The following is an 18772-nucleotide window of genomic DNA, read 5'->3' on the forward strand; positions in this document are numbered from 1 at the left end:
AAATTTATATGACATAAAAATAATTTACACCGACAGTGCATATTATTTAAATTCTTTATATGTAAAACAGACAATCAGTATTAAATGCCACTTGTCAAACTTCTTTCATCTACTTATTTAGAAAGATCATTTTCTTTTTGGGGAATATTTTAACCAAACACACCCTAAAGTAGTACTATATTATATTATCACACAAAAATTCAAATTTCAACAATTTATAATGAATTATAAGTAACAGTGTAAAATGCTCATCAAAAGTGTCTTTCTTTTCTCTGTCATCTCAGCTGTGAAAGACTTTCCTTTTACTCTCTCTGTGTAGGGTGCGAATCTTTATTACTCACAAGGTGTATATACAGAATATATACACTGTATATACATAAAAGAAGTAGAAGAAAGAGGGATAAATGGGTTGGTTTCCATGTGGAGCATCGAAACAGACTTCAAAGAAGAGGAAGAAGAAGAAAGAATCGAAAAATTCGGTTCAATTTGGTTCTGGTAACTATAAAAATTGCATTTTTATCATATAAGTAGACTAATTTAATGATTCTGTGAAATGGGTTTGTTTTATTATGGTCAAATTTATTGTCTTTATGTGATTTTGGAGCTTCAACTTTGTAACTTTTAACCATTCTCAAAAAAGTTTGGAACTTTTAATGATTCTGTGAAATGGGTTTGTTGTATATTTGTTAAATTTCTCGTCTTTATGTGATTTTGGAGGTTCAAGTTTAAACTTTTAATGATTCTGTGAAATGGGTTTGTTTTATTATTGCCAAAGTTCTGGTCTGGTGACTATAAAAATTGCGTTTTTATCATATTAGCAGACTAATTTACTGATTCTGTGAGATGGGTTTGTTGTAAATTGTCAAATTTCTCGATATTATGCGTTTTTGGAGCTTCAAGTTTGTAACTTGTAATGATTCTGTGAAATGGGTTTATTGTATTATTGCCAAATTTCTCGTCTTTGTGTGATTTTGGAGCTTCAAGTTGTTAACTTTCAATGATTCTGTGAAATGGGGTTGTTGTATTTTTGTAAAATTTCTCGTCTTTGTGTGATTTTGGAGCTTCAAGTTGTTAACTTTTAATGATTCTGTGAAATGGGGTTGTTGTATTTTTGTAAAATTTCTCGTCTTTATGCGATTTGGAGCTTCAAGTTTGTAACTTTTAATGATTCTGTGAAATGGGTCTGTTGTATTATTGTCAAATTTCTGTTATTGTAACTATCAAACTAAATATTTATCATATAAGCAGACTAATTGAACGATTCTACCTGATGGGTTTGTTGTATATTTTGTTGAATTTCTCGTATTTATGTGATTTTGGAGCTTCAAGTTTTTATCTTTTAATGATTCTGTGAAATGGGTTTGTTTTATTATCGTCAATTTTCTCGATTTTATGTGCTTTTGGAGCTTCAAGTTTTTAACTTTTAATGATCCTGTGAAATGGGTGTGAAATGGGTCTGTTGTATTATTGTCAAATTTCTGTTATTGTAACTATCAAACTAAATATTTATCATATAAGCAGACTAATTGAACGATTCTACCTGATGGGTTTGTTGTATATTTTGTTGAATTTCTCGTATTTATGTGATTTTGGAGCTTCAAGTTTTTATCTTTTAATGATTCTGTGAAATGGGTTTGTTTTATTATCGTCAATTTTCTCGATTTTATGTGCTTTTGGAGCTTCAAGTTTTTAACTTTTAATGATTATGTGAAATGGGTTTGTTGTATTATTGTCAAATTTCTAGTCTTTAGATGATTTGGAACTTCAACTTTTAATGATTCTGTGAAATGGGTTTGTTGTATATTTGTTAAATTTCTCGTCTTTATGTGATTTTGGAGGTTCAAGTTTAAACTTTTAATGATTCTGTGAAATGGGTTTGTTTTATTATTGTCAAAGTTCTGGTCTGGTGACTATAAAAATTGCGTTTTTATCATATTAGCAGACTAATTTACTGATTCTGTGAGATGGGTTTGTTGTAAATTGTCAAATTTCTCGATATTATGCGTTTTTGGAGCTTCAAGTTTGTAACTTGTAATGATTCTGTGAAATGGGTTTTTTGTATTATTGCCAAATTTCTCGTCTTTGTGTGATTTTGGAGCTTCAAGTTGTTAACTTTCAATGATTTTGTGAAATGGGGTTGTTGTATTTTTGTAAAATTTCTCGTCTTTGTGTGATTTTGGAGCTTCAAGTTGTTAACTTTCAATGATTCTGTGAAATGGGGTTGTTGTATTTTTGTAAAATTTCTCGTCTTTGTGTGATTTTGGAGCTTCAAGTTGTTAACTTTCAATTATTATGTGAAATGGGGTTGTTGTATTTTTGTAAAATTTCTGGTCTTTGTGTGATTTTGGAGCTTCAAGTTGTTAACTTTTAATGATTCTGTGAAATGGGGTTGTTGTATTTTTGTAAAATTTCTCGTCTTTGTGTGATTTTGGAGCTTCAAGTTGTTAACTTTCAATTATTCTGTGAAATGGGGTTGTTGTATTTTTGTAAAATTTCTCGTCTTTGTGTGATTTTGGAGCTTCAAGTTGTTAACTTTCAATGATTCTGTGAAATGGGGTTGTTGTATTTTTGTAAAATTTCTCGTCTTTGTGATTTTGGAGCTTCAAGTTGTTAACTTTCAATTATTATGTGAAATGGGGTTGTTGTATTTTTGTAAAATTTCTTGTCTTTGTGTGATTTTGGAGCTTCAAGTTGTTAACTTTCAATGATTCTGTGAAATGGGGTTGTTGTATTTTTGTAAAATTTCTCGTCTTTGTGTGATTTTGGTGCTTCAAGTTGTTAACTTTTAATGATTCTGTGAAATGGGGTTGTTGTATTTTTGTAAAATTTCTCGTCTTTGTGTGATTTTGGAGCTTCAAGTTGTTAACTTTTAATGATTCTGTGAAATGGGGTTGTTGTATTTTTGTAAAATTTCTCGTCTTTGTGTGATTTTGGAGCTTCAAGTTGTTAACTTTTAATGATTCTGTGAAATGGGGTTGTTGTATTTTTGTAAAATTTCTCGTCTTTGTGTGATTTTGGAGCTTCAAGTTGTTAACTTTCAATTATTATGTGAAATGGGGTTGTTGTATTTTTGTAAAATTTCTCGTCTTTGTGTGATTTTGGTGCTTCAAGTTGTTAACTTTTAATGATTCTGTGAAATGGGGTTGTTGTATTTTTGTAAAATTTCTCGTCTTTGTGTGATTTTGGAGCTTCAAGTTGTTAACTTTTAATGATTCTGTGAAATGGGGTTGTTGTATTTTTGTAAAATTTCTCGTCTTTGTGTGATTTTGGAGCTTCAAGTTGTTAACTTTTAATGATTCTGTGAAATGGGGTTGTTGTATTTTTGTAAAATTTCTCGTCTTTGTGTGATTTTGGAGCTTCAAGTTGTTAACTTTCAATTATTCTGTGAAATGGGGTTGTTGTATTTTTGTAAAATTTCTCGTCTTTGTGTGATTTTGGAGCTTCAAGTTGTTAACTTTCAATTATTATGTGAAATGGGGTTGTTGTATTTTTGTAAAATTTCTCGTCTTTGTGTGATTTTGGAGCTTCAAGTTGTTAACTTTCAATGATTCTGTGAAATGGGGTTGTTGTATTTTTGTAAAATTTCTCGTCTTTGTGATTTTGGAGCTTCAAGTTGTTAACTTTCAATTATTATGTGAAATGGGGTTGTTGTATTTTTGTAAAATTTCTCGTCTTTGTGTGATTTTGGAGCTTCAAGTTGTTAACTTTCAATGATTCTGTGAAATGGGGTTGTTGTATTTTTGTAAAATTTCTCGTCTTTGTGATTTTGGAGCTTCAAGTTGTTAACTTTCAATTATTATGTGAAATGGGGTTGTTGTATTTTTATAAAATTTCTTGTCTTTGTGTGATTTTGGAGCTTCAAGTTGTTAACTTTCAATGATTCTGTGAAATGGGGTTGTTGTATTTTTGTAAAATTTCTCGTCTTTGTGTGATTTTGGTGCTTCAAGTTGTTAACTTTTAATGATTCTGTGAAATGGGGTTGTTGTATTTTTGTAAAATTTCTCGTCTTTGTGTGATTTTGGAGCTTCAAGTTGTTAACTTTTAATGATTCTGTGAAATGGGGTTGTTGTATTTTTGTAAAATTTCTCGTCTTTGTGTGATTTTGGAGCTTCAAGTTGTTAACTTTTAATGATTCTGTGAAATGGGGTTGTTGTATTTTTGTAAAATTTCTCGTCTTTGTGTGATTTTGGAGCTTCAAGTTGTTAACTTTCAATTATTATGTGAAATGGGGTTGTTGTATTTTTGTAAAATTTCTCGTCTTTGTGTGATTTTGGAGCTTCAAGTTGTTAACTTTTAATGATTCTGTGAAATGGGGTTGTTGTATTTTTGTAAAATTTCTCGTCTTTGTGTGATTTTGGAGCTTCAAGTTGTTAACTTTTAATGATTCTGTGAAATGGGGTTGTTGTATTTTTGTAAAATTTCTCGTCTTTGTGTGATTTTGGAGCTTCAAGTTGTTAACTTTTAATGATTCTGTGAAATGGGGTTGTTGTATTTTTGTAAAATTTCTCGTCTTTGTGTGATTTTGGAGCTTCAAGTTGTTAACTTTCAATTATTATGTGAAATGGGGTTGTTGTATTTTTGTAAAATTTCTCGTCTTTGTGTGATTTTGGAGCTTCAAGTTGTTAACTTTCAATTATTATGTGAAATGGGGTTGTTGTATTTTTGTAAAATTTCTGGTCTTTGTGTGATTTTGGAGCTTCAAGTTGTTAACTTTTAATGATTCTGTGAAATGGGGTTGTTGTATTTTTGTAAAATTTCTCGTCTTTGTGTGATTTTGGAGCTTCAAGTTGTTAACTTTCAATTATTATGTGAAATGGGGTTGTTGTATTTTTGTAAAATTTCTGGTCTTTGTGTGATTTTGGAGCTTCAAGTTGTTAACTTTTAATGATTCTGTGAAATGGGGTTGTTGTATTTTTGTAAAATTTCTCGTCTTTGTGTGATTTTGGAGCTTCAAGTTGTTAACTTTCAATTATTCTGTGAAATGGGGTTGTTGTATTTTTGTAAAATTTCTCGTCTTTGTGTGATTTTGGAGCTTCAAGTTGTTAACTTTCAATTATTATGTGAAATGGGGTTGTTGTATTTTTGTAAAATTTCTCGTCTTTGTGTGATTTTGGAGCTTCAAGTTGTTAACTTTCAATGATTCTGTGAAATGGGGTTGTTGTATTTTTGTAAAATTTCTCGTCTTTGTGATTTTGGAGCTTCAAGTTGTTAACTTTCAATTATTATGTGAAATGGGGTTGTTGTATTTTTGTAAAATTTCTTGTCTTTGTGTGATTTTGGAGCTTCAAGTTGTTAACTTTTAATGATTCTGTGAAATGGGGTTGTTGTATTTTTGTAAAATTTCTCGTCTTTGTGTGATTTTGGAGCTTCAAGTTGTTAACTTTCAATTATTCTGTGAAATGGGGTTGTTGTATTTTTGTAAAATTTCTCGTCTTTGTGTGATTTTGGAGCTTCAAGTTGTTAACTTTCAATTATTATGTGAAATGGGGTTGTTGTATTTTTGTAAAATTTCTCGTCTTTGTGTGATTTTGGAGCTTCAAGTTGTTAACTTTCAATGATTCTGTGAAATGGGGTTGTTGTATTTTTGTAAAATTTCTCGTCTTTGTGATTTTGGAGCTTCAAGTTGTTAACTTTCAATTATTATGTGAAATGGGGTTGTTGTATTTTTGTAAAATTTCTCGTCTTTGTGTGATTTTGGAGCTTCAAGTTGTTAACTTTCAATGATTCTGTGAAATGGGGTTGTTGTATTTTTGTAAAATTTCTCGTCTTTGTGATTTTGGAGCTTCAAGTTGTTAACTTTCAATTATTATGTGAAATGGGGTTGTTGTATTTTTGTAAAATTTCTTGTCTTTGTGTGATTTTGGAGCTTCAAGTTGTTAACTTTTAATGATTCTGTGAAATGGGGTTGTTGTATTTTTGTAAAATTTCTCGTCTTTGTGTGATTTTGGTGCTTCAAGTTGTTAACTTTTAATGATTCTGTGAAATGGGGTTGTTGTATTTTTGTAAAATTTCTCGTCTTTGTGTGATTTTGGAGCTTCAAGTTGTTAACTTTTAATGATTCTGTGAAATGGGGTTGTTGTATTTTTGTAAAATTTCTCGTCTTTGTGTGATTTTGGAGCTTCAAGTTGTTAACTTTTAATGATTCTGTGAAATGGGGTTGTTTTATTTTTGTAAAATTTCTCGTCTTTGTGTGATTTTGGAGCTTCAAGTTGTTAACTTTTAATGATTCTGTGAAATGGGGTTGTTGTATTTTTGTAAAATTTCTCGTCTTTGTGTGATTTTGGAGCTTCAAGTTGTTAACTTTCAATTATTATGTGAAATGGGGTTGTTGTATTTTTGTAAAATTTCTCGTCTTTGTGTGATTTTGGAGCTTCAAGTTGTTAACTTTCAATTATTATGTGAAATGGGGTTGTTGTATTTTTGTAAAATTTCTCGTCTTTGTGTGATTTTGGAGCTTCAAGTTGTTAACTTTTAATGATTCTGTGAAATGGGGTTGTTGTATTTTTGTAAAATTTCTCGTCTTTGTGTGATTTTGGAGCTTCAAGTTGTTAACTTTCAATGATTATGTGAAATGGGGTTGTTGTATTTTTGTAAAATTTCTCGTCTTTGTGTGATTTTGGAGCTTCAAGTTGTTAACTTTCAATTATTATGTGAAATGGGGTTGTTGTATTTTTGTAAAATTTCTCGTCTTTGTGTGATTTTGGAGCTTCAAGTTGTTAACTTTTAATGATTCAGTGAAATGGGGTTGTTGTATTTTTGTAAAATTTCTCGTCTTTGTGTGATTTTGGAGCTTCAAGTTGTTAACTTTCAATTATTATGTGAAATGGGGTTGTTGTATTTTTGTAAAATTTCTCGTCTTTGTGTGATGATTATATGAAATGGGGTTGTTGTATTATTGTCAAATTTCTCAGTCTTTAGATGATTTGGAGCTTCAACTTTTAAATGTTTCTGTGATGGGCTTGTTGAATTTCTTGTCGAATTTCTCGTCTTTATGCGATTTGGAGCTTCAAGTTTGTAACTTTTAATGATTCTGTGAAATGGGTCTGTTGTATTATTGTCAAATTTCTGTTATTGTAACTATCAGACTAAATATTTATCATATAAGCAAACTAATTGAACGATTCTACCTGATGGGTTTGTTGTATATTTTGTTGAATTTCTCGTATTTATGTGATTTTGGAGCTTCAAGTTTTTATCTTTTAATGATTCTGTGAAATGGGTTTGTTTTATTATCGTCAATTTTCTCGATTTTATGTGCTTTTGGAGCTTCAAGTTTTTAACTTTTAATGATTATGTGAAATGGGTTTGTTGTATTATTGTCAAATTTCTAGTCTTTAGATGATTTGGAACTTCAACTTTAAATGATTCTGTGAAATGGGTTTGTTGTATATTTGTTAAATTTCTCGTCTTTATGTGATTTTGGAGGTTCAAGTTTAAACTTTTAATGATTTCTGTGAAATGGGCTTGTTGTATTATTGTCAGAGTTCTGTTCTGGTAACTATAAAAATTGCGTTTTTATCATATTAGCAGACTAATTTAATGATTCTGTGAGATGGGTTTGTTGTAAACTGTCAAATTTCTCGATATTATGCATTTTTGGAGCTTCAAGTTTTTAATTTCTATTGATTCTGTGAGATGAGTTTGTTGTAATTTTTGTCAAATTTCTCGTTTTTATGTGATTTTGGAGCTTCAAATTTTCGACTTTAATGATTCTGTGAAATGGGTTTGTTGTATATTAATTTCTGGTCTTTATGTGATTTTGGAGGTTCAAGTTTTTAACTTTTAATGATTCTGTGAAATGAGTTTATTGTTCAAAGTCTGTATGATTTCTGAGCTTCAAGTTTGTAACTTTTAATGATGCTGTGAAATGGGTTTATTGTATTGTTGTCAAATTTCTTGTCTTTATGTGATTTTGGAGCCTCAAGTTTTTAACTTTTAATGATTCTGTGAAATTGGTTTACTGTTCAAAGTCTTTATATGATTTCTGAGCTTCAAGTTTGTAACTTTTAATGATTCTGTGAAATGGGTTTATTGTGTTATTTTCAAATTTCTTGTCTTTATGTGATCTTGGAGCCTCAAGTTTTTAACTTTTAATGATTCTGTGGAATGGGTTTGTTTTATTATTGTTAAATTTCTGTTCTGTTAACTATAAAACTACATATTTATCATACAGGTAGACTTATTTAATGATTCTGGAGATGGGTTTGTTGTACATTTTGTCTAATTGCTGGTCTTTATGTGATTTTGGAGCTTCAACTTTTCAACTATAAAACTAATTGTTTGGTTTCAGTTCCGTGTTTTTTCTTTCCTTTTCTAATTACTGTTTTGGTTTCGTGTTCAGAAAAGTTGAAGGCAAAGAATCTGTTAGGCTCAAAGGAGAATATTAAGGATGGACAGTCTGGTCAAATTGCAGCCAAGACTTTTACATTTCGTGAATTAGCAGCTGCAACTCGAAACTTTCGAGGTGATATTCTTCTTGGAGAGGGAGGTTTTGGAAAAGTATACAAAGGGCGGCTTGATTCCAATCAGGTCTTTTTCCATCACTTCTATTTTTCAATGGTAGAATTTTTTTGGATAATGAAATGAAGTTCGATTTTTGGTTGAACTCGCTGTTTTCTCGCATAGTGTGTTCATGAGGGAAATTAGAACCGTCTTCACTATGTAATTTCCTTTCTTCTTGCTTTAACTGTGCCCAGTTTATGCACTTGCTTCGTATTTGATGGGCTTAATGTTATTCCATAATGTTATAAGTAGTCGGCTTATTTATGGGCAGGGACTAGCTTCGTTCTTGAATATCAGTTGGTGACAAATTAGACACTGTATTTACCACTTAATCCGTGGTCACAAACAGGGTGAAAATGAAAATTGCCATTCTTGTTCTCTTAGCAATAGTACAGTCTTGCAAACTTGCATTAATCTTCGAGAAAATGCTCACATTTCCCTTATTAGACTGCAGAATGTGAGCTTTTATGTCGTCCGATGCCTTTGTTTGTATTCTGCTTTATTAAGGGGTTTATAATTAATAACTAATCTAGGAACTCCCCGTTCCTGTTCAGCATGTTTATTAACATAAAAAGCTGTGCATGACCATGTAGATTTTGAAACCTTATAAGATCCTTTTGTAAAAGAGAAGAAATCTCATTTTTACATAATTCTAAATATTCAGAATTCATTTGACATGGTCGTGATTTAGTAGGAATATTTTCTCCGAAAAAGTTTCTTCATATGGAAGAGAAACAATATGTTTTTTCTATCCCAAAGAGCATTAGGATGATCACTATAAATTTGTAATGAAAACTGATTTTTTTTAAAATCTTTTTTTTTGCTGAAATTTAGGATTTTGCAAAATCTCTTCAATATTAAGAGCATAAATTTCTTGTTTGAGAAAATTGATTTGTTGATGTTTATTCATCAACCTATCCTTGATTTCATTTATAATCCTTGAAATGGTTCAGTTATAAACTGAAATTCAACTGGTTTCCTTTCAAAGGTTCCTATAATGCCTTTAGTATCCATTCTTTGGATAGGAAATATTTTTTGAAAAAATGGGGTTCCTAAAATAATTTGATTAGAAATATCTTTCACCACACAAAACGTTCTGGTATGCAGACTTTGTCTTGACAAATATAAGCTTTTGGTAATTTAATAGTAATAAGGAAGAAGAAGAGTTTTATAAACTCTTCTCCCAATTCCTGCTTACCGAGGACATGACCTTAGATAGGAGGCTATGGAGGACTCATATTAGGGTAGAAGGCTAGTAGGTAGTCGCGTTTATCTTTTCTTACGAGTAGTTATGTTGCTCTATAATTTCTTGTCTCTTGATTTCTGCGAGTATCTGTTGGTTTATAATGGCTTATTTACTTTCATTGTTTTCATTTTCATAATTGCTTTGATTTGTTTGCCCGTATCTGACCTTTCTTATGCTTTTTCTTGAGCCGAGAGTCTTCCGGAAACAGCCTCCCTACCTAAGGTGGGGGTAAGGTCTGCGTACACTCTACCCTCCCTAGATCCCATGTTGTAGGATTCACTGGGTATGTTGTTGTTGTTGTTCTCCCAATTCCAGGATACCAATATCAATGTTTTGGATGGTAATGACCTTGTGGATTTATTAAAAATTATTAAGGATCTAGTTTAATAGTCCCATCTGGGATTTGCTCAATTTCTGAAACATCAGTATTAATATTATTTTGAGGAGGTGTTGCTCCCTCTATGACCCACTCTTTGGGAAAATCAATTTCATCCCATTTGATAGGTCTTCGAGTAACAACTTTGGATTTGCCAAAATTAGTTTCTACCAAAATAGCTTCATTTTTGAAATCCATAATTTTACACATAGGATTCATAGTATATAATGGTTTAAAATATATTCTTTAACAAATACATATTACCTCTGTACTTGGCGTATAATCATAGCCATGTAATTTAACACTTAATATTAAAGCATCTAAAGAATTATCATCCTGCAAAGATACCTGTAAATTAGGATAAGCATTAAAATATAAGGGCCATAAGCCAAGCTGGTTTGAATTGTCCCTATGAGGGATTTTTTCCAATTTCGGTTCCTCCCATCTCTTAAAGCTGCTATAAAGCTTTTCGGTAAGCCTCTTAATGTAAGTGACTTAAATGCAACCTGTGCTAACCCAATATGCATAAATTTATGGGTTTCCCTATAAAGGGCTAAATAACTTTCAGATAATAATCTAAAAGTAGCATGATCACTATCAACTGTAATTGTTTCTTCAGTGGTTTTTACCACTTGCTTGAGACCTAACCTAATTTCTCAAAAGTACTCATTTGATAAATTAGTCTGGGCTGAATTTTAGGGATAGTCCACTTATTAAGCAAATCTAATTGCTGAGGCATATCATATTCGTCTTTTTTTTACGATTTTTAATAGTACTTTTACTTCTAATGATATTCATTAGGAGATGTGTGTTGAACGTATATCACCTATTCCTACTCGTGTACCATGCCTCTGATACCATCAATCGACATGGATCGCACTGGAATATGATACTACAGAGGGTCTTTTACTAGGTTAATAACCCTGGTGATGGGGTTGCTCAACTCAGAACAAGTCCAAACACAGCCTTAAACGCCACCTCGGCTAAGCGGGCACAACAACAGGACCACCGCCTGAGTCTGAACAGTCCGCCTGGGTTATTCTCTGCCTGACCTCAGTACCATTCTTGGTGAATCCTTGCTAATTAAAGCATTTTCACCATAATACCTAGTAGTTTAGTGTGATTAGTTCAACACAAGGTTTTTAGCCTGTCATTTAGACTAAATATAAACAATTAATTTAAATGTAAAACAAAGTAAAAATTACCTAGAAACGAAAGTTGTACTCAGCAGAGATGGAGATTATAAATTGTATTTTTTTTTTATTTAAGAGAGTATTTTACAAGCAGAGAGAAAAGGGTCTGTAAAATCTGCCTTTTACTTACAATAACTGATCCTTATATAATGGATCATGAAACAAAAGGACAAAAAGAAAAGAGATTCCTTACTTTTGGAAATCTCTGAAAACTTACAAAAAGTTTGAAAAAGAAAAAAGTAATAAAGGAAAAGTAATATACAATCATTACTAAAAACAAAATACTTTTCTTTATTAAAGATATACTTTATAAAAGCAAATTCTTGTGGCAGGATCCACCTTGTCACTTCATTTTTTATTTTCCCTTGTCTTTGGCTGAGCTGGAAGATTCTTCCTGCTGGACTTTGAGATTCTCCTGCTAAGACATGGTCTGCATTTGCATCATCATCTTCATTATCAGTAGTATGGCCAACTGATGCCATAGATGCATCGGAAAGGATTTCTATGTCAAGATTTTTCATTAAATCTTTTTTGAATTCTTCCATGTATGCAGCTATCATCTGCTCCGGGGGTATGATTGCTTTTTTCATCTGAATTTTTTCTAGCAATATGCTGAAAGGGGCTAGGAATTTCCCTTTGCTGTCTAGATCGGATGGAATCTCTGTAGCTAGCTATGGTAGCTTCAATTTGGTCTATTAACTCTTGTCCCGGAATTGTGCCATCATTTGATTTTTGAATTAATTTTTTCCAGAATTTGGTATAAAAAATTCTGTTTAAACAAGGTATATTATGTGGGGTATTACCCACTTCGACAGACCATTTCATGATCCATGGGATAGAAAATTCAATGAAAAAAATACATATTAGCAATTCCATCAAAGAAAGTAGATTAGTCTCCAAATCTATAATTTTTGGAGAAACTTCAACCCATTCCGTATATAAACTTTTAAAGGGTTCTGGTAAAAATTTTACAGTTGGACCATAATGGATCCACCATTGACAAAACTAGTTTGGAATGCCTTGTTTATAAACATTGGCACACACCTTTATAAATCATGAATGTTTCTTATTAGAATTTTCATATAAAAGGACTTTATGAAAGCCTTCCACATAATCCCAATAATTAAATTTAACTGGGACTTTTTGATCAGGATGGATATAATCCCTTTCCTTCAAAGTGCTTAATCCCCATTCATTTGGAGAGAAAAATCTTTTTGATTATGATTTTTGAAAAGTTATAAACTTTTTTGTTGTTAGCGGGATAAAAATGTTGAAATGCTGATCCCAAAGATGAAAGAACTAGCTCATAATTCATCCGATATTTATAAGTAATTGTTGCGTATGACGCTTGATCAAAATACCTTTGCATTAAGGGGAGGTAGAGGAACAACATCTAAAGGAACAGGCAGAGGCACTGTTCTTGCCCAGATGGGTAACCAAAAGCTAATAGCTGATAATATTGTAGGATCTTCCAGTAATAGCAGGAAGCAAATTACATATGAACAATATTTATTAATAATTCTCATAGAAAATGAAGACCTCCAATGGAGAACTGAGCCTCGGCAAAATATCTAAAGGAACAGGCAGAGGCACTGTTCTTGCCCAGATGAGTAACCAAAAGCTAATAGCTGATAATATTGCAGGATCTGGAGCAGGAAGCAAATTACATATGAACAATATTTATTAATAATTCTCATAGAAAATGAAGACCTCCAATGGAGAAATGAGCCTTGGCAAATAATGCAAAGGTATTTTGATCAAACGTCATACGCAACAATTACTTATAAATATCGGATGAATTATGAGCCGGTTCTTTCATCTTTAGGATCGGCAGAATTTCAACATTTTTATCCCGCTAACAACAAAAAAGTTTATAACTTTTCAAAAATCATAATAAAAAAGATTCTCTTTCCAAATGAATGGGGATTAAGCACTTTGAAGGAAAAGGATTATATCCATCCTGATAAAAAAATCCCAGTTAAATTTAATTATTGGGATTATGTGGAAGACTTTCATAAAGTCCTTTTATATGAAAATTCTAATAAGAAACATTCATGGTTTATAAAGGTATCTTCCAATGTTTATAACAAGGCATTCTAAACTGGTTTTGTCAATGGTGGATTCATTATGGTCCAACCGTAAAAATTTGACCAGAACCCTTTAAAAGTTTATATACGGAATGGGTTGAGGTTTCTCCAAAAATTATAGACTTGGAGACTAATACTACTTTCTTTGATGGAATTGCTAATATGTATTTTTTCATTTAATTTCTATCACATAGATCATGAAATGGTCTGTCGAAGTTTTTATACTAAATTCTGGAAAAAATTAATTCAAATGATGGCATAATTTCGGGACAAGAGTTAATAGACCAAATTGAAGCTACCATAGCTAGCTACAGAGGTTCCATCCGATCTAGACAGCAAAGGGAAATTCCTAGCCCCTTTCAGCATATTGCTAGAAAAATTCAGATGAAAAAGGGAATCTTACCCCGGAGCAGATGATAGCTGCATACATGGAAGAATTCAAAAAGGATTTAATGAAAAATCTTGACATAGAAATCCTTTCCGATGCATCTATGACATCAGTTGGTCATACTACTGATGATGATGCAAATGCAGACCATGTCTTAACAAGAGAATCTCAAAGTCCAGATAATACTGAGGACTTTTCACAATTCACAAGCCAGCAGGAAGAATCTTCCAGCTCAGCCAAAGACAAAGGAAAATAAAAAATGAAGTGATAAGGTGGAACCCCCCCCCCCCTCTGATCTCCAACGGTAACATCTCCTCCCACCCCGTCAGGCGACCAGACCGCACCACTGCCCAGGTACCTCCGGCGACCAGGTAACGCCGGCCACTTTTCCGGCCAGATCTACTTTTTTTTTCTCTTTCCTTTTCTTCTTCTCCTCTTCTTCTTCTTCTTCTCTTCTCCTTTTCCCCCTTTTTACCTGCTCCTGGCGCTGCCAGAACACAGCTGCGTCATCGCCGGACACTTTTTCCGGCCAGCCCTCTCTTTCTTTCCTTTTTTTCTTTTTTCTTTTTCTTTTCTTGTCCCCCTCTTCTCTGCTCCTGTTTCAGGTCTCTGTGAGAATAATTCCGGTAGTGAACAGTAACTCCGGCAGTGAACAGTACTCGGACGTTGAACAGTGTTTTCTGGTGGCGATCAGGTTCATTTCAACTGGAGTTGGTACCTCCGGTTGCCATATCCATTACTTGTCCATACACTTGTAGTTACATTTTTTGCTAACTTTAGACTTTTGAATAGTTTATTAGTTCATACTCATTTTCGTGGCTTTGCTTAGTGATGGTAGACTAGGGTCATGTTCTCGTTCGGGGACGGGGGCGAGGTTGAGAGTAGGATCTTGGAACGTTAACGGGGAAGTCCATAGAGCTAGTTAAGATTCTTAAGAAGAGGAAGATTAATATAGCTTGTATCCAAGAGACCAAATGGGTAGGTCCTAAACCTAAGGAGGTAGACGGGTATAAGCTGTGGTTCTCTGGTAGGTCGAAGTATAGAAATGGGGTGGACATTTTAGTAGATAGTGAATTAAGGGATCAGGTGGTAGAGGTTAGGAGAGTCACTGATAGGATGATGTCGATTAAGGTGGTCGTTGAACATTATTAGTGTATATGCGCCGCAAGCGGGCTTAGGCTACGAGGAGAAGAGGCGCTTTTGGGAGGATTTGGACGAATTAGTGGGGGGCATACCACCTACTGAGAAGCTAGTCGTGGGAGGTGATTTCAATGGACACATCGGACCTATTTCGGGAGGTTATGATGATGTGCATGGAGACTTTGGCTTCGGGGACAGGAATGGAGGAGGAGTCTCACTTTTGGATTTTGCAAGAGCTTTTGGGTTGGTGATAGCCAATTCGAGTTTTCCAAAGAAGGAGGAACATTTGGTAACCTTCCGTAGTTCGGTGGCTAAGACTCAAATAGACTTTTTACTCCTTAGGAAGGATGATAAAGGTCTGTGCAAGGATTGTAAGGTCATTCCGAGCGAATATCTTACAACCTGACATAAGCTCTTGGTGATGGATTTAGCGATCAAGATGATGAGGAAGAAGAGGGTCGTGGAGGACCGACCTAGGATCAGATGGGGGAGTTTGACCACTATTAGTGCCCTGGAGATGGGAGAGAAATTGAAGGATATGGGGGCCTGGGATAGTAGTGGGGATGCGACCAGTATGTGGGATAAGACGGCTAGTTGCATTAGGGTGGTAGCAAGGGAAGTGTTGGGGGTCTCGACAGGTAGTCGTGGTCAGCATCAAGGGGACTGGTGGTGGAATGGAGAAGTTCAAGGGAAGGTGGAAGCAAAGAAGGTGGCGTATGCGAAGTTGATAGAAAGCAAGGATGAGGTGGAGAAGTGGACGAATACAGAACTTTATAAGATGGCGAGGAAGGAGGCGAAGTTGGCGGTTTCGACGGCAAAAACGGTAGCTTTTGAACGCATGTATGCTGAACTAGAAGAGAAAGGAGGGGACCAGAAATTGTTCAGGCTAGCCAAGGCGAGGGAGAGAAAGGCACGTGATGTGGATCAAGTAAAATGCATCAAGGACGAGCATGGCAAAGTATTGCTAGAGGAGACTCTCATTAGACGGAGATGGCAGTCATACTTCTCCAAACTCTTGAATGAAGAAGGGGACAGAGACATTGTGTTGGGTGATTTAGAACATACAGGAAGGCGTCGCGATTTTGGCTATTGCAGGAGTATTAAGGTTGACGAGGTTAAGGGTGTTGTTCGTAGGTTGCGCAGGGGAAGAGCGACCGGACCTGACGAGATTTCGGGGGAATTCTGGAAGAGCGCAGGCCCGGCAGGTTTGGAGTGGCTGACTAGGTTTAATGTCATCTTTAAGACGGCATTGATGCCCGAAGAATGGAGGGCGAGTGTAATGATCCCTCTATACAAGAATAAGGGAGATATCCAGAGTTGCAACAACTATAGAGGTATCAAGCTGCTAAGCCATACTATGAAAGTGTGGGAAAGGGTGGTGGAGATGAGGGTGAGGAGAGGTGTGTCTATTTCAGAAAACCAGTTCGGATTCATGCTGGGACGTTCAACTACAAAAGCCATCCATCTTATGAGAAGGTTGGTGGAGCAGTATAGGGAGAGGAAGAGGGACTTACACATGGTATTCATCGACCTAGAAAAGGCTTATGACAAAGTTCCAAGACAGATCCTATGGAAATGCTTGGAGGCTAAACGTGTACCTGTGGCGTACATTAGGGTGATCAAGGACATGTATGAGGGAGCCAAAACCAGGGTGAGGACAGTAGGAGGAGACTCAGAGCACTTTCCAGTTGTGATGGGGTTGCATCAAGGATCAACTCTTAGTCCGTTTTTATTTGCCTTGGTGATGGATGGATTGACACGGCAAATTCAAGGTGAGGTGTCATGGTGTATGCTTTTCGCAGACGACATAGTCCTGATTGACGAGACTCGTAGCGGAGTTAACGCTAAGCTGGAGTGTTGGAGACATACTCTGGAGTCTAAAGGGTTTAAGCTGAGTAGGACCAAGACAGAGTACTTGGAGTGTAAGTTCAGTGAAGCACCTCAGAAGGCTGACTTGGAAGTAAGGCTTGGTACCCAGGCCATCCAGAAGAAAAGTAGTTTCAAGTACCTTGGGTCTAGTGTGCAAGGCAGCGGGGAGATTGACGATGATGTCACACATCGTATTGGGGCAGGGTGGATGAAATGGAGGCTTGCTTCCAGAGTGCTATGTGACAAGAAGGTGCCACCAAAACTTAAGGGCAAGTTCTACAAAGTGGTGGTTAGACCGACTATGCTGTATGGGGCGGAGTGTTGGCCAGTTAAGATCTCTCACGTTCAAAAGATGAAAGTTGCCGAGATGAGAATGTTGAGATGGATGTGTGGCCACACCAGGAGTGACAGGATTAGGAATGAGGATATTCGGGATAAGGTAGGGGTGGCCTCGGTGGAAGACAAGATGCGAGAAGCGAGATTGAAATGGTTTGGGCATGTGAAGAGGAGAGACACAGATGCCCCAGTGCGGAGGTGTGAGAGGTTGGCCATGGATGGTTTTAGACGAGGTAGGGGTAGGCCGAAGAAGTATTGGGGAGAGGTAATTAGACACGACATGGCGCAACTACAGCTTACCGAGGACATGACCTTAGATAGGAGGGTTTGGAGGACCCAAATTAGGGTAGAAGTCTAGTAGATAGTCTCGTTATCCGTTCTTATTAGTAGTCGCATTATTGCAATATAATTTCTTGTACTCCGATTTCTGTTATTATCTGTTATTTCCTGTGCTTTGATTATCCTGTGTTATCTGCTCCGATTTCTGCTATTATCTGTTATTTCCTGTGCTTTGATTATCCTGTGTTAATCTGTGTCGCTTGCATTATTTCATTTCCATATCGCTTTGAATCTCTTATCCGAATCTCTTAACCTTATCTGACTTCTTTTTATGCTTTTATTGAGCCGAGGGTCTTTCGGAAACAGCCGTCCTACCTTGGTAGGAGTAAGGTCTGCGACCACTCTACCCTTCCCAGACCCCACGATGTGGGATTTCACTGGGTTGTTGTTGTTGTTGTTGTTGTTGTTGTTTAATAAAGAAAAGTATTTTGTTTTTAGTAATGATTGTATATTACTTTTTCTTTTTGTAAGTTTTCTGTGATTTTCAAAAGTAAGGAATCTCTTTTCTTTTTATCGGCCATTTTTCTTTCCTTTGTCAACTCTTTTGTGTCTGCCAATTTTTCTTTCTGTCCTTTTTATTTTTTTTATTTTTTATGATCCATTATATAAGGATCAGTTTTTGTAAGTAGAAGGCAGGTTTTACAGACCCCCTTCTCTCTCTGCTTGTAAAATACCCTCTTAAATAAAAAAGCTTGATGTTTATGATCTGCATCTCTGCTGAGCACAACTTTCGTTTCTAGGTAATTTTTACTTTGTTTTATATTTAAATTACTTGTTTATATTTAGGCTAAAAACCTTGTGATGAACTATATCACACTAGACTACTAGGTATTATTGAATCAAGGATGGTACTGAGGTCAGGCAGAGAAGATTGTTCAGACTCAGGCGGTGATCCTGTTGTTGTGCCCGCTTAGCCGATGTGGCGTTTAGGGTTGTGTTTGGACTTGTTCTGAGTTGGGAAACCCCATCACCACGGTTATTAACCTAGTAAAAGACCCCCTGTAGTATCATATTCCAGTGCGATCCTTGGTTTGTATTCTGCTTTTTAGCGTTGATTAGATGGTGGGTGGATTCAAATTTTTCCTCTTTATGAAAAGATGGAATTGACCTTGGTTATTTACCATTTCCTTTTTGTTTGATATGATGATGATGATAGTGGTAATAAGAGCTTTTATACCACTATTGCTATTATTATACTCTTCGGTCCCAATTTATGTGACACTTTTTGCTTTTAGTCAGTCTCAAAAAGAAAGTAATTTCTATATTTAGTAACAACTTAACTTTAAACATCCAGTG

At 34.9% G+C, this 18772-nt stretch overlaps 1 protein-coding gene across 1 annotated transcript in view; it reads left to right on the forward strand.

Annotated features, from left to right (window-relative positions):
* The first annotated feature begins 218 nt into the window (after positions 1-218).
* The window catches only part of LOC132630124 (probable serine/threonine-protein kinase PBL7), a 22171-nt gene continuing 3617 nt past the window's right edge, over positions 219-18772 (forward strand). The window contains exons 1-2 of the mRNA XM_060345673.1: positions 219-495; positions 8342-8529. Of these exons, the coding sequence (XP_060201656.1) occupies positions 405-495; positions 8342-8529 (279 nt within the window). The 5' untranslated portion in view covers positions 219-404. The remainder of the gene's footprint in view (positions 496-8341; positions 8530-18772) is intronic.

The sequence above is a fragment of the Lycium barbarum genome, chromosome 3, assembly GCF_019175385.1.
Source record: "Lycium barbarum isolate Lr01 chromosome 3, ASM1917538v2, whole genome shotgun sequence".
In the NCBI taxonomy this organism is placed as follows: Eukaryota; Viridiplantae; Streptophyta; class Magnoliopsida; order Solanales; family Solanaceae; genus Lycium; species Lycium barbarum.